Here is a 15,954-nt window from a genome sequence, read left to right as displayed (position 1 = left end):
GCCACCCCCTGAGTCTAGAGAACAGTTTACAGCATTTGTTACGTGATATATTCAAGAAGTACTCATAATTTGGCTTGATGTGATTGAGAGGAGCATATGGGAAAAGTGTTGATTTTTTTTTTCGTCTTTCTAAAAACTGTTTATTCATTTTATTTCACTACACATTCATCACTTACAGTATTTCCATTGCATTTACACAAATTACATTTGTGTCATTTTGTAGTTTTATTGATTTTCTATTAATATAGAATATGTAAAATTATAATAAAAAAACCAAGACATGTCCAAACCTTTGACAGGTAGTGTTTCTATTAATAATGACATTATAAAAGCATACTGTGCTTTCCAAATTAGGTTGTTGAAAGCGAGGTGTATGCAGTTAGATTTCTCAGCCTGGTCTCATTGTTTATACGCAGGTATTAAGACGTAACTGTCACACTACACGAAGACTCAAAGAGCCAGGAACATTCTATGCACCTGTGGGAAAACACAGGTGCATATAATAACTAATTAACAGAGACAAGGAAAATATGTGGAGGGAAAACACAATATATTGAGCTAAGGGGTGTGACATTACTCCCTCCTCCCAGAGGGAGCTACCTCGCACTGTAATAACAACATGGGGAGGGGAGTGGGTAGGAACTAGGTAGGAGGTTCAGATGTAGGAAATTATTTTCAGGAGGGGACTGGCATACAAAGTCAAGTGAGGAAACGATGGAAGGAGGAGCCAGGCAGGTAACAGGAGGAGCTTGGAGCAGGAGGAGTCCAACCGGACCCAGGCCACATCCATGATGTCAACCCATGGTGGAGCCGTTGGAGGGAGGAACAATGAAGGAGGAATGGCCGCTGACCAATGGAGCAGGTGGAGTATGAGCCTGAGGCGGAGATGGAGAGCCAACGAGCCAGGGGTACACCGAGGATCCGGGGGGCCAGGGTGGAACCAAGGGCTCAGGTGATTGAGGATCAATGTGGAGCTGGTGTGAGGAAGGAGCCCAATAAAGATGGTACGATGGAGTGACGAGGCGCAGCAAGAGGAGAGTCCAGAGGAGATGGTGGGTCGACACCCAACCAATGCAGAGGCGGAGGGACTAAGGAGCTCGGTGGAGCTGGTGGATGAATGGTTTACGGTGGAGGCAAGGAAGCTAGGAGCTGAGGTGGAGCGGTTGGGTCTTTGGGGCGAGGCGGAGTACAGGCCGAGGAGGCTGGAGGCGGAGGTTAGAGAATCTGACCATGGTGACGTTGGAGGATGGCAGTCCCGTGGGGCTTGCACCGCAGTGATGGTGGTCTGAGGGCAAGCATAGCTCTTCTCTGAACTAAAACCAGGGTGATTTTCCACTCAGTTCCTCGGTATTGCGCTTGTTTTGGGCTTAAACTCTGCACAGCGGGGAGATGGTGGGCTGGGCTCTGGGTCAGGAGTGGCAAGGAGATCCATTTTTCGCCAGTGTCCACCACAAAGGTGGCGAAATTTGGTCAGGGACCATCCTTGGACAACTTTGCTCTGTACACAATGTTCAAACTGGCATCGTAGAACGCATGTCGTCCGGGTAGTTGGTGAGGCTTGCCAGTACCCAGAACAGCCTGGTGTGTGCCCCAAGCAATTTTTCCCCCTGCTCCAGCAGGAGGAGGAGGTATTGTTTGTGCAGCATATTTATTTAATTTTGAATTGTAAAAGTTCATATTGCTCATGTTCTATTGTCTATTGTTAATATAAATCATACACTCTCCGAATAAAAAGGTTGCATTTTATGCATGCAACAGCATATTACTGGCAGTCCCTTATGACAATGTTTTCCTAAAGTGACCATTGTTTAACTATAGGATTTGTAGTACAGTAGACGTATTTTAACCATGTGCAAACAAAAACACCTAATAAGTTGCAATTAATGCATATTGAATGTTAAAATACATTTCAAATATAAAGTTAAGTAGGTATTATTACACATTGTACTCTTAATAATTTAATAATTTAACAAATTAACTTTCATAATTTAAAAGTTCAGTTTAGAAGTATTGTATCGATATTGAAGACACTGAATACATTAAAAGTATTGGTATTATATCGAAAACAATAAAGGTCTTTGTCCATATAAGTGATGTTCCTGGAACGCCACAAGTATCACTTGTGGAATCTCTGCGTGATGGTGCCCTCCAGCGACGAGTATGAATGAAAAGGAAATTACAACTGAGTACTAATTTTTGCTCACAAAACCCTAATTTGGGTAAAAATTATAAACTATATTTTTTAGCATATTTATTATTAAACACAAAGTTTTGTATATTATAGCAAAATAGTGTTATTACAAAAGTAATATTCCTTATTTTGTGTAATGTTTTTCTTTAGAGATAATTAACAAAATCATTATTAGTTGTATTGCTGAAAACATAATTTTGGCCAAATTGTGCAGCCCTACAAGTACAGCAAACCTGTTTTTTTTTCTAAATAAATGTTTGTCTGAAACGCATAAGGTTTGGATTTTGTGTACCCTGTACAGAACATTAACCCTTTCGAGTCGATTAACGCATATATGCGTTTTGAGTCATTTTCTCCTGATAACCCCGAAAAGAACTTAAATTACACTCTCAGTTTTAATCGTACAGATAAGAGCAATACATCAATCGAATCTGTAAAGGGTCTAGTTTTTTTTGGATACAGACAAAATAACAAAAAACCTTTGTGCACTTATAAAATAAAGATAACAAACAAGGTGCGCTGTCTACAGTCTTTGTCTCCGCTGATCGTCATGTACAAACATTTCATTAAAATGAACTGTAACTCCGTGAATACTCAACGAAGAGACATGAGAGAGATATCTATAGAAAGCCTGGAATGTCTACTTGAAAACAAATATTCTGAGATAAAGTAATCCATATGAAAACAACGCAATGTCTGTTTTTCATATCTCCCTTCATTATATTTAATGTGACCACGACCCCGTGCTGAACGCGCTATTCAGATTCAAACTGAAGCGCGCGGCTTGAATACGCCCACACAGAAGAAAAGGCAGCGAGACTGTTCTCCAAGTTTTTATTTTATTTTACTGTTTGCTTCACGATGAGAGGACTAAGACATAATTCACCCCAAAAAGATGTGATGTGGTTGAGGATTTGAGAAATGGATTTCCTCAGAAAAAAGAATGAAGCACTTTATTCAGCAGAGATCATAAACATGAGTAAGTCTCTTTTTATTTATTTGTACTAGTTTTCACATAAAGTGTAAACATTTTACTAGTTAGACTTTTTCCAAATACTTTTTCCAAACTATAATTACTGACTAAATGTATAATCAAGTGAAACATTATGAAGTTTCAATAACAATATACAATACTATACCATTCAAAAGCTTGATGTAAATAATATAAATGTGACAAATAGAGATAACTCTAACAAATGTAAAAACAATGCAGTTCTTTCGATTTATTCCCCCTAAAAATATTATCAGCTCTTTTCAACATTAATAATAATAATAATAATGGTGATGATGAAAATAAATGGGGTTTATTTGGTAGAAAATAAGATTGTTAAAAGGATTTCTGAAGGATTGTGTGACTGAAGGATGCCAAAAAAATTGTTTGAAAGTCAGCTTTGATTGTTCCTAATATACTATAATGTAAAAACATTCTATATACCACTGGTATATGCAAAAAAGTTAACGTACAGCCCTGATATGATATTTATTGTTTTTACTGGAAGAAAAAGAGGGAAAAAAATAGATAATAAAACTGGTGTCTTTTCTCCATCCTGTCACCAGAGGTCACTCGTACAATGAAAAACAAATGCATTAGGCCGGCGACACACTGGATGCGTGGCGCAAACGCTTGCTTGCTAGAAATAGAACCGACGCCTATTTTTACCGCGACACGCGCGCGTGTTGGAAGCTTTTCCAAGCAAAATATAATAGGAAAATGTGTTTAAATGTCATTTTGTACACAAATACATATGAATTCGCTAGCGCGCTGCTGCTGTAGAGGAAGACCGTTGACAGACCAGGCTCATGTCTTCATTACAACAATATATACTTTTTTCTACACACCTACACCTACGCGCCTACTGATAAAGGACACCGTCAACAGTATTGAAGGCGAAATAGATTATGTTTGACAGGTGCAATATTTGAAAATCGATAATTATTATTATTATTTTTTTATTACATTTATATCTGAATTTATGTCAACCTATAGACTTTCAAATATCAAAATATCAGGAATTCATATGTATTTGTGTACAAAATGACATTTAAACACATTTTCCTATTATATTTAGCCTGGAAAAGCTTCCAACACGCGCGCGTGTCGCGGTAAAAATAGGCGTCGGTTCTATTTCTAGCAAGCAAGCGTTTACCGCGCGGCTCGAGCCGCGCCTGAGACGCGCGTCTCACGCAGGCGGTCTGTATGCTCTAACCTGTTAACATGGGAGCCGAATTAAAAACCGACACGCCACGCGGCTGAGACGCTTGCGCCACGCATCCAGTGTGTCATCGGCCTTAGGCTACTAAGTTTACGAAATTACTGTGTTTACAAAGCTGACAAAAATACTTTTCTATGTGCTTATGTACAAATTATTTTTTTCTACGTGGTTTCCTCAAAAGAAAAGTGCATCCGTCTCTAAGTTTTAGTTTATGTCTAATCTCTCTCCTATATGTTGCTGGCTAATTAATATTCAACATATGATTACCATACTGGGCAAAAATGCAAATTTAAAAAGTACTAGTATCTAGTCAAGTCACCTTTATTTATATAGCACTTTTAACAATGCAGATTGTGACAAAGCAACTGAACAGCATTAAATAGGAAAATAGTGTGTCAATAATGCAAAAAAGCAGTTCATCTTTGAATTCAGTGATGTCATCATCCAGCTCAGTTCAGTTTTAATAGTATCTTTTCAATCAAGTCGATGATATCGCTGGAAATTAAGTATCCCTAACTAAGCAGCAAGGAACCAAAACTCCATCGGTGACAGAATGTAGAAAAAACCTTGGGAGAAACCAGGCTCAGTTGGGGGGCCAGTTCTCCTCTGACCAGATGAAACCAGCAGTTCAATTCCAGGCTGCAGCAGAGTCAGATTGTGCAAAAGAAGTATGTTTCCTTTGGTCTAGGACACAAGGTATTGACTGTGGATCTGTCTAGGGGCTCATCTAGTTGTCCTGGTCTCCACTGACATTCAGGGCTGTACAGGTCCTCTCTAGGTGCTGATCCACCATCTGGGCTGGAGACCGGCAGCCTTATGAGGAGTGTCAAGCAAAATAAATTCAAGAATTTGAGTGAACTACACAAGGAATGGACTGAGGCTGGGTTGAAGGCATACAGACGTGTCAAGGAATTTGGTTACAGTTGTCATATTCCTCTTGTTAAGCCACTCCTGAACCACAGACAATGTCAGAGGCATCTTACCTGGGCTAAGGAGAAGAAGAACTGGACTGTTGCCTAGTGGTCCAAAGTCCTCTTTTCAGATGAGACCAAGTTCTGTATTAAATTTGGAAACCAAGGTCCTAGAGTCTGAAGGAAGGGTGGAGAAGCTCATAGTTGCTTGAAGTCCAGTGTTAAGTTTCCACAGTCTGTGATGATTTGGGGTGCAATGTCATCTGCTGGTGTTGGTCCATTGTGTTTTTTAAAAACCTAAGTCACTGCAACCATTTACCAAGAAATTTTGGAGCACTTAATGCTTCCTTCTGCTGACCAACTTTTTGAAGATGCTGATTTCATTTTCCAGCAGGATTTGGCATCTGCCCACACTGCCAAAAGCACCAAAAGTTGGTTAAATGACTTAACTGGCCAGCAAACTCCATAGAGAATATATGGGGTATTGTCAAGAGGAAAATGGGAAACAAGAGACCAAAAAATGCAGATGAGCTGAAGGTCACTGTCAAAGAGACCTGGGCTTCCATACCACCTCAGCAGTGCCACAAACTGACCACCTCCATGCCACACCGAATTGAGGCAGTAATTAAAGCAAAAGTAGCCCCAACCAAGTATTGAGTACATGTACAGTAAATTAGCATACTTTCAAGTAGGCCAACAATTCAATATTTTTTTTATTTTTTTTATTATTGGTCTTACGAAGTATTCTTATTGGTTGAGATAGTGAATTGGAGGGTTTTTATTTAATTTATTGAGATGCACCTGTAATATATAATATATCTAAGTTCTGGATATCTTTTTTTTTCTAAAAGGTAACTAGTAACTGTAATGGTAAGGAGGATGAGGAAGCACATATCAGTGTGATTTTAAGATTGTCTTTTCTAAAGTCTTTTGCGACACTCATTTTGTTATTACCTCTTTATTAAACGTTTTGGAGACTGTACTTGGCTTTTTTGAGACTGAAATTGCTGCACATTGTATTTAATAGGATAAACCTGACATTACACAACTCCTGGTACATTTAACTCTCTTTAACACTTGCATATTTTAAGTTTGTAATCTCAAAGACAGAAAACACTATACTTGAGTCTTCTTTACCCTGTACATTGTTTTTAGGATGCTTTCATTTTATGTTTGTTTTAATAGTGAATGCATTTCTAACTACTGTCTCTGACCTCAACAGAATGGACTCAATGCTTTGCACTTGGCAGCAAAGGAAGGACATGTGGACCTGGTCCAGGAGCTGCTGGACAGGGGGTCTTCAGTTGATTCTGCAACCAAGGTAGAGTTTCTCAATAAAAATACAAATGATACATTTAGTCCGAGAACTTTCTGTCCCTCCATTGAAAATGTATGTACGGTATACTGTCCATATCCAGAAAGGTAATAAAAACATAATCAAAGTAGTCCATGTGACATCAGAGGGTCAGTTAGAATTTGTTGAAGCATCGAAAATACATTTTGTTTAAAAAAATACACATTTCCGATTTTATTCAGCATGGTCTTCTCTTCCGGGTCTGTTGTGAGTGTGTTCACGATGCTGCTTACGTATGACACTGCTGACATGTTTTCTCGTGCACCTGATAACAAAGATAAAATGTCAGCAGCGTCATACGTCAGCAGCGTCACTGCAGTGTTGTGAACGCGCTCACTAGAGACTCGGAAGAGAAGACAATGCTGAATAAAGTGGTTATTTTTGTTATTTTTGGACCAAAATGTATTTTCGATTCTTCAACAAATTCTAACTGACGCTCTGATGTCACATGGACTACTTTGATGATGTTTTTTTTACCTTTCTGGACACGGACAGTATTCCGTACATACAATCTTAAATATCTTAAACTGGGTTCCGAAGATGAATGGAGGTCTTACGGGTTTGGAACGACATGAGTCATTAATGACATAATTTTCATTTTTGGGTGAACTAACCCTTTAAGCATGTACAATATCTAAAAAATGTGAGTATACCCCTCACATTTCAGCAACCATATTAGTATATCTTCTAAAGGGACAATACTATAGAAATGAAACTTGGATATATTTTAGAGTAGTCAGTGTGCTACTTGTATAGCAGTATAGTTTTTCTATCCTCTGAAAATAACTTAACATACAGCCATTATTCAGAATCAGAATCAGAAAGAGCTTTATTGCCAAGTATGCTTGCACATGCAAGGAATTTATTTTAGTGACATAAGCTTCCAGTACACAACAACACACAGAGGAAAAAAATAAATAATTAATTGTATAAACAGTTGTGCTATATATGATAATTGGAATAGAATTAAATAAGATGCAGGGATGTACTAGGATGGAGGGGTAACAAATAAATATAATGATATGGTACATTTTTATTGCATAAGTGGGGAACATTTAACTGTTCATGAGGTAGATTGCCTTGGGGAAGAAATTGTTCTAGTGTCTAACTGTCCTGGAAGCGCCAAGTTCAAAGATGGGGTAACTTGGATGTGAGGGATCCAGAGTGATTTTCTGAGCCCTTTTCCTCACTCTGGATGTATACAGTTCTTAAAGGGTGGGCAGGGGAGCACTAATAATCCTTTCAGCAGTCCAAACTGCTCCAAATAGTCTTCTGATGTCTGATTTTGTAGCTGAACCAAACCAAACAGTTATTGAAGTGCACAGAACAGACTCAATGATGGCTGAGTAGAACTGTTTCAGCAGCTCCTGTGGCAGGCTAAACTTCCTCAGCTGGCGAAGGAAGTACAATCTTTGTTGGGCCTTTCTAACAATGGAGTCAATGTAATTGTCCCACTTCAGGTCCTGAGAGATGGTGGTTCCCAGGAATCTGAATGACTCCACTGCAGCCACAGTGTTGTCTATGTTGCTGAGTGGGGGGAGTGCAGGGGGGTTTCTCCTGAAGTCCACGATCATTCCACGGTTTCTCCTGAATCTCCACTGTTTTGATAGTGTTCAGCTCCAGGTTGTTAAGACTGGACCAGACAGTCAGCTGCTCAACCTCTTGTGTGTAAGCAGACTTGTCACTGTCCTGGATGAGACCGATGACTGTAGTGTCGTCTGCAAACTTCAGGAGCTTGACAGAGGGGTATTTTGAGGTACAGTCGTTGGTGTAGAGGAAGAAGAGCAGTGGGGAGAGAACACATCCCTGAGGGGCACCAGTGTTGGTGGAGCAGCTGTTGGACATTTATTTCCCCAGTCTCACTAGCTGTTGCCTATCTGTCAAAAGCTGGTGATCCACTGAAAGATAGAGCTAGGAACAGAGAGCTTGGTCAGTTTGGTCTGGAGGGCTGTTGGCGTGATGGTGTTGAAAGCTGAACTAAAGTCCACAAACAGGATCCACCCATAAGTCCCTGTTTTGTCCAGATGTTCCATGATGAAGTGCAATCCCATGTTGACTGCATCATACACGGACCTGTTTTGTCCAGTAAGAGGGGGGTTGCAGGAGGTGTTAATAGTTGTGTAGGAAGATGGTCAGAATGGGTGTGGGTGGTTTCAAATCTACATTAAAACTCATTCAGGTCGTTTAGCAAGTCATTGATTTGCCTCAGTGCAGGGGGATGGTGTCTTGTAGTTTGTCATGGCTCTCAACCCTTTCCACACTGAAGTTGAGTCATTGGAAGTACTCCATACTGCACTTTTGATCGATATGATACCTCTTCATTCACTGCCCCAAATTGATGATGGTCATATTAGTATGATTTAAATCATGCTAATGCACTTCCATTAATGCCAGCAAAGTTTTCTAGTCTATGCAAAAGAATGTTGTGGTCAATAATGTTGGTCCAATAGCACTAATAGAGAGATAGTGAGTACACCTTAAGTGAACATGTCAAAACTGTGTCCAAAGTGTCAATATTTTGTGTGAGCACAATTGTTATCTAGCACTGCTTTAATCCTCCTGGGCATGGAATTCACCAGAACTACACAGGTTGTTGCTGGGATCCATAGTGACATCACAGAGCTACTGGATGTTAGACACATGTTGCTTCTCCACCTTCTGCTCAATAGGATTCAGGTGTGGAGTCATACTTGGCCACACCATGACCTTAACCTTCAGCTTCCTCGGCAAGGCAGTTGTGATCTTGGCGGTGTTTGAGGTTGTTATCATTTTGGAAAACTGCCATTTTGCTCCGGGTGTGTGTTCACAGTGTGTGTGTGTGTGTGTGTGTGTGTGTTCACTGCTCTGTGTGTGTGCACTTCTGCTGGGTTAAATGCAGAGCACGAATTCTGAGTATGGGTCACCATACTTGGTTGAATGTCACGTCACTTTCTGCCCAGTTTCTGAATGGAGCTTCTGACCTTCCACTTCTGCAACCTCTAAAGCCATGCTTACAGCACTCATGCATCTATATTTGAAGCCAGCTTCTGCACCTGATGCACAGCACAAGGACTCAGTCTCTTTGATCGACCCTTGCAAGGCTTGTTCCAAGTGGAACCCATAAAGGAAAACCTCTGTATGTCCCTGTCCACTGTATTGTAACTCAGTTTCAGGGTGTAACCGATCTTCCTATAGCCAAGGCCATCTTTGTGGAGAGCAACATTTCTAATTCTAACATCCTCAGAGATTTCTTTGCCATGAGGTGCCATGTTGAGCATCCAGTGGTCAGTATGAGAGAAATGTACTCAAAGCACCAAATTTTAACTGCTCTAATACAAGATACACAAATATGTATGGTCCTATCAAGCAGACAAAAAAAAAAAAAAAAAAAAAACTTAACATAATGAATAGGAAATGCAGCTTTGTTGTCACTTAGGTTGTACTCACTTTTGTTCCCAGCTATATTGGCAATAACTGCTCTATGTTATTTTTTAGAGGATAGTAAGTTTATACTGCTATACTAGAAGGACATTGACTACTCTAAAATATATCCAAGTTTTATTATTATAGTATTGTACCCTGAGAAAATATACTAAAATGGTAACTGAAATGTGAGGGGTGGACTCACTTTTGTGAGATATTGTATTAAAACAAAAATGTTGTCATTTTAAATATAGAAATTTTGAGGCTGTGCTTTCCTTCTCTGACAGACTGCCATAGTACTTCATTCAGTATGACAAGAACTGAAAGGCAGGACCACTAAGGCTCCTCCAGGCTACTAGACATGTACTCATGAAAAGCTCTGTTCACATACATTCCATACATCATTTATGGAATTTTGTGTAGAAGCTTCCTAAAGAATGCTTCAAAAATAGCTTAAAAGTTCAACTGCTTTTTGAGTTTTCTTTCAAATGTCACTGCATATGATGGCCAGATAATTTTTCAACCCTCCACATATACTTCACTATTTAAGGTAAATAATGGTCAAAGGAGCATTCATCTATTCATGTACGTACTATGTATGTATGTATTTCTGTTTCAAAAGTACTTCCCTTGAATTCAAATATGGATGGGTAGTTCAAGGTACAGCCTTAAGTAGGTACGGCACACACAGCACCAACTGGCCAATTCTACTCCATCACAGGAGACCTGATTCAAACCTGAAACAAACAGATGCGAAGACTAGATCTTTTGAAATGATTCAGTCTTTCATTTGTATTTGTATTTGTATTTATATTTACAGCATTTAAGAGTGGATGCAGCCATTTATACATGAAAGTGAAAGTGAATTGGCAAGACATCTGCTGTCAGCCGCTTGCAATAGTTTTAGCTGTGCAAAAACAGTTCATTATTGCTGCTTGATGTAATTGTAATCATAAGCACACTACTTTGTAACTGAGACAGTTTACTGCAATTTGTTAAACCGGTTGTATGCCAGACAAGCGCCACACGGCTAATTAAATGGATAGAGAAACATTCTATCATATGTCTCTCTTGGAAGGTTTTAAACTTTCAATAAGACATATCAAATAATAGAAAATATGTACTGTATAGTATGTTGATGTTTTTCTTGATTTCTGATAGATGCACAATATAAAGAAATGGCAAAACGGCTGATTATGCTGCACTAATTTTGTTTTACTAACATTGCACACTCAATATTGCATTGCAAATTCAGAAGCTTATCTAAAACATGACCGAGCTTTGTTGTCCAGCAGGAACAAGGAAGGACTGTATTAAGCAAATAGTTTTTGTTCTATTATTTATAAGAATTTTTTAACATTTTTTGAAGTTATTATCCATGGCTTTCTGAATAAGGTATTCGGTTTTGGGGCAGATCCTTAATATCATTTGTGGAATGCGAAATGTTTGAGTAAATTATGATTATGTTTTTTGTCTTACAGAAAGGAAATACAGCTCTCCACATCGCTTCACTAGCAGGACAAGGAGAGGTTGTAAAGATCCTTGTCAAGAGGGGAGCAGACATTAATTCACAATCTCAGGTAGGTACAAGTTTGACATTTATGTGAGCAAACGTTCAAGCAAAGGAAAAGAATAAATAAATAAATACAATAAAAAATATTAAAATCTCTTATAGAATGGATTCACTCCCCTTTACATGGCGTCTCAAGAAAACCATTTAGATGTGGTGCGCTACCTTTTGGAGAATGGTGGAAACCAGAGCACTGCAACAGAGGTAAAAAGTTCAAGTGCTTCTAAAATTGTATAGAATGATGATAAAATAAAATATTAAAATGATCCTAAAGATTTCTTTGCTTATGCCAAAATGACCATTGTCCATATGCTGTAATAAATACTAACCCCTAAACCTAAATTACACCATAGGCTTATCTTTAAAATATATCCAGATAACATCCAAATGCTTTTGTGTCAGGATTATTGGCATAATGCAAGGTTAAGTGCATTATTTGAAATATTAGTTTTTCTCTTTTTTCAGGATGGCTTCACACCTCTAGCTATTGCACTGCAACAAGGCCATAATCAGGTGGTGTCCATCCTTTTAGAGAATGACACAAAGGGCAAAGTACGTCTGCCTGCCTTGCACATTGCAGCCCGCAAGGACGACACAAAATCTGCTGCCCTGCTGCTCCAAAATGACCACAATGCTGATGTGCAGTCTAAGGTAAATATGGGCGGAACATAGGACTGAGGGTAGTACGTTCAAGGATGGAAGGAAATGTAAGGAAATATATATTGAAATCCAAGCTAAAAATAAGGTTTATTTGTATGATGAATAATGTCATAATGAATGATAACACTGAGGGTGTCCTTGATGGGTTTTACCAATCTCTGCATTGGTGTTGGGACACAATATTTGTTCTGGTAACGGTTCTTAACGGCAGTCTTGTGCTAGCAGTCTAAATTGCATTATTTTAAATACAGACTGTGTACTGTCAAATAATACAAATACAACTACATCTATCTACACATCTATCATTCTAGCACTACAAATCTACCATCTAAACTTTAAAAGTTTAGCTGTTTAAAGGTATTACATCTGTTGACTTCCATTTGAATGGAGCTATCAGGATTCTGCTGCATACACATTTTTTCACAAACTTTGCAGCTTCTCAGGGGACGGGGGCTCTGCAAAAAAAAAAAAAAAAAAATGTCTGTGACAAGACATTTGACCAATCCCTCAGCTAAATTGAAAAAAAAAATAATAATAAAATAAAAAAATAACACTAAATTTAAAGCAGCATGTTTCAATGCGAGTTGTCGGGTCCGTAATTTTGCATGCTTTGCATGTGAATACAGTTGAAATTTAAATTAGAATAATGACCAGTGTTGGGTAAGTTACTCTAAAAAAGTAATTAATAACTAGTTACTGATTACATATTCAACAGTGTAATTAGATTACTGTACAAATTACTCTCTCCAAAAAATATTGTATTACTTATTACTAATTACTTTTTAAATCATATATCAACCTTGACAAGTAAATGATACAAGGATAGACATTAAACGGTTCATTTACTTCTTTCAAATAAATAATAGATAACTACATCAATTATTGTTATCACACTTTAAATTAAGGTCAATTTCTCACTATAAACTATGACTTTTGTCTCAATATACTCCTGGCATCGGCTTGTTGGTGCTTAGTAAAGTAGTTGTAAAGTTTAATTATTGGATAAGAATTGGGTAGGATTAACAATTTAGAATAAGGTTTTGCAGGTAAGACATTAATATATGCTTTTTAAGTGATAATAAACAGCCAATATATTATTAATATAATGTTAATAACCAACTAGTTCATAATGAGAAATGATTCCATTATGCTTATAAACTAACCAAGGTATTTAAAGTGAGAAGTGTACGTAAAAAGCATGCTTTTTGGTTAGACATTACATTTTGATGTTAAATTCACTATTGTATTGTATATAAATGTACTACAGTATATACACAGTATTACAGTAAGTACATAAGAAGTAACGTATCCGTTATGTATGGTAACCCTTGCTCCCTGAAGAAGGGACCGGAGACATCACATCAGATGATAGAGAAGTTGGGATCTCACCTAGAGAGACCAATCCATTTCAAGTGTAAACTAAACGAGCCAATGCAAATTGGCATGCGATTATTGCATCCAACTGCCACTGATCACAGTGTGAGTATAAGTAGGCAGCAGATGCAGCACAAATTCCGATTTTCGCTGAAGTGCTGAGCCAGTGACTCGGCTGTTCAGCAGTGGTACTGGTGCTGTGGCAACGGGATGTGACATCTCTGTTCCCTCCTTCAGGGAATGAGTGTTACCATACGTAACCAAGACTTTCCCTTTCAATTGGTCACTCTCAACATCACGACGACTAATGAATTGGGATGCCTAACAAAGGGCCACAGGTACATCATTCGCCAGCAGGACTGCGATCTCTGCACACAAGAAAGGGGTATCTGGTGTATCAGTAATATCAGTGGCAGGTGGCCACCCTTTGGCGATGAGCAGGCTGAGGTGCTGCTGCTGGCGGCTACATGGAGGCAGTAGCTGCACACCGGGGCAGGATGAACCTGATGGACTTAGTTTTGGGCAGCGGAGAACTGCTGGGCAAAGTGATCCACCATGTCGCCAAAAAGGCATCTGGGACACGGGGATGTTCAAAAATCATGTCTCATGCATGTCGGCCAGATACAGCCACGGATGGCACTCCTGGACCACCATAGTTGACATCGCATGACCCAGAGACCGCAACGTAAACTTAGTTGCTTGTTGCGTAAGTCCTTTGTGGTGCAGAATTCTTTGAGAACTTCAGAGGGGCGTGCCAACCCTCGTGCAAGTCCCTCAGTGCCTTGGCCTGGTGCACCTGCATCAAAGCCATAGCATGTAAGTACCATAGCACTGCAATCAGAGCTGCCAAGTGCCAGGGAGGGGAGCAATGGATTGCCCCTCCAAGTTGGACAGAATTTCATTGCAACCGACTGCTGCCCCTGGGGGACTTCTGTGTACCCCTGTGCTGCGCCACCATTGAGAGTGGTGAGGGAGGATGAGGCACTGGGGCTGTTTCTGGCAGTGATAGGTGACATCCATGACCCAGTGAGCTCATCATGCACCTCCAGGAAGAAAGGCACAGGGGTGGGGCCCTGAGAGCCAGTGCGAGCCACCCTGAGAAACCAATCGACCAACTTTGAGGGTTCAGGAAGCGGTGGAATTCCACTCAAGCCCAACACTCTCAGTGGCCCGGGAAAGCATAGCCATCATTTCCAGATCTGAATTTTCCTTCCCAGAAAATTCTGGCTCACCTTCCGATGTAGCGATTGACATCCGATCGTTGGGGGTAGCCTTGGGAAACACTGGTGGTACCCCTTTGGAGGGTCCAGCCTGCTCTCTCGACAACTCCACTGGCTTAAAAGTGCCAGTGAAAGGAGGAGCCCTTGGAGGTTAGTTTCCTCAGAGGGTATTTCCTCACTCTCACCATGAGACCAGTCCGGCCAGTGACAGAAGTAGGGTGCCCCCAGCTGCCTCCAGAGGGAACCCTAGATCTAAGCAGTGGCACAGGCACTTCGGCAGGAAACAGAGTCTGCTCCGCAACTCCGAGACGGTCATTCTCCCCTAATGGGAGCATGCCTCATCCATGAAAGCCACCTCAGTGTGCTTAATGCCCAGACACGAGAGGCAGCAATCGTGACCATCATCTGGCGCCAGGTAACGACTGCATCCAGAAAAACACAGATGGAAAGACACATATTTAGAAAGATGTTCCACCCTTGAATGCTCTTTTAATGTGCTGAAGCACACAGTGGAGATGGCTGCCTGCAACACCCACAGTGGGTAGTGCAGCCTAATGTAGAGTGTGCTTGAACTCAAACTGTAGATTCTCTCTCGATAAGCAGAAGTTCTGGAACAGAATTGCTCGACTCCTAAGCGAAAAGCTGAATATGCACTGCATCGGCTGCCTACTTATACTCACTCTGTGATCAGTAACATCTGGATTATGTATGGTAACCCTCGTTCCCTGAAGGAGGGAACAGAGATGTCACATCCTGTTGCCACAGCCCCAGTACCACTGCTGAACGGCCGAGTCACCAGCTCAGCACCTCAGCGAAAACTTGAATTTGTGCTGCATCTGCTGCCTACTTATACTCACACTGTGATCAGTGGCAGTTGGATGCAATAATCGCATGCCAATGTGCATTGGCTCATTTAGTTTACACTCTAGGCAAGATCACAATTCGTTGGTCATCCGACCTGACTGAAAAAGAACTGTAATTAAACGACAGAAATAAAATAAGAGTAATCCTTTACTTTACTTTTTCAAGGAAAAAACAATTAAATTACATTAAATAATT

The 15,954-nt window shown here is 40.0% G+C and overlaps 1 protein-coding gene across 3 annotated transcripts in view; it reads left to right on the top strand.

The window, feature by feature from the left end:
• ank2b (ankyrin 2b, neuronal) overlaps positions 1-15,954 on the top strand; it is a 182,588-nt gene that overhangs the window by 91,844 nt on the left and 74,790 nt on the right. For all 3 annotated transcript variants that reach the window (XM_052560179.1, XM_052560180.1, XM_052560181.1), the window contains exons 3-6: positions 6,538-6,636; positions 11,553-11,651; positions 11,747-11,845; positions 12,107-12,292. In XM_052560179.1, coding sequence (XP_052416139.1) covers positions 6,538-6,636; positions 11,553-11,651; positions 11,747-11,845; positions 12,107-12,292 — 483 coding nt within the window. The remainder of the gene's footprint in view (positions 1-6,537; positions 6,637-11,552; positions 11,652-11,746; positions 11,846-12,106; positions 12,293-15,954) is intronic.

Source organism: Carassius gibelio, chromosome B7 (genome assembly GCF_023724105.1).
Source record: "Carassius gibelio isolate Cgi1373 ecotype wild population from Czech Republic chromosome B7, carGib1.2-hapl.c, whole genome shotgun sequence".
NCBI lineage: Eukaryota > Metazoa > Chordata > Actinopteri > Cypriniformes > Cyprinidae > Carassius > Carassius gibelio.
This window is presented reverse-complemented; position numbering and strand designations above follow the sequence as displayed.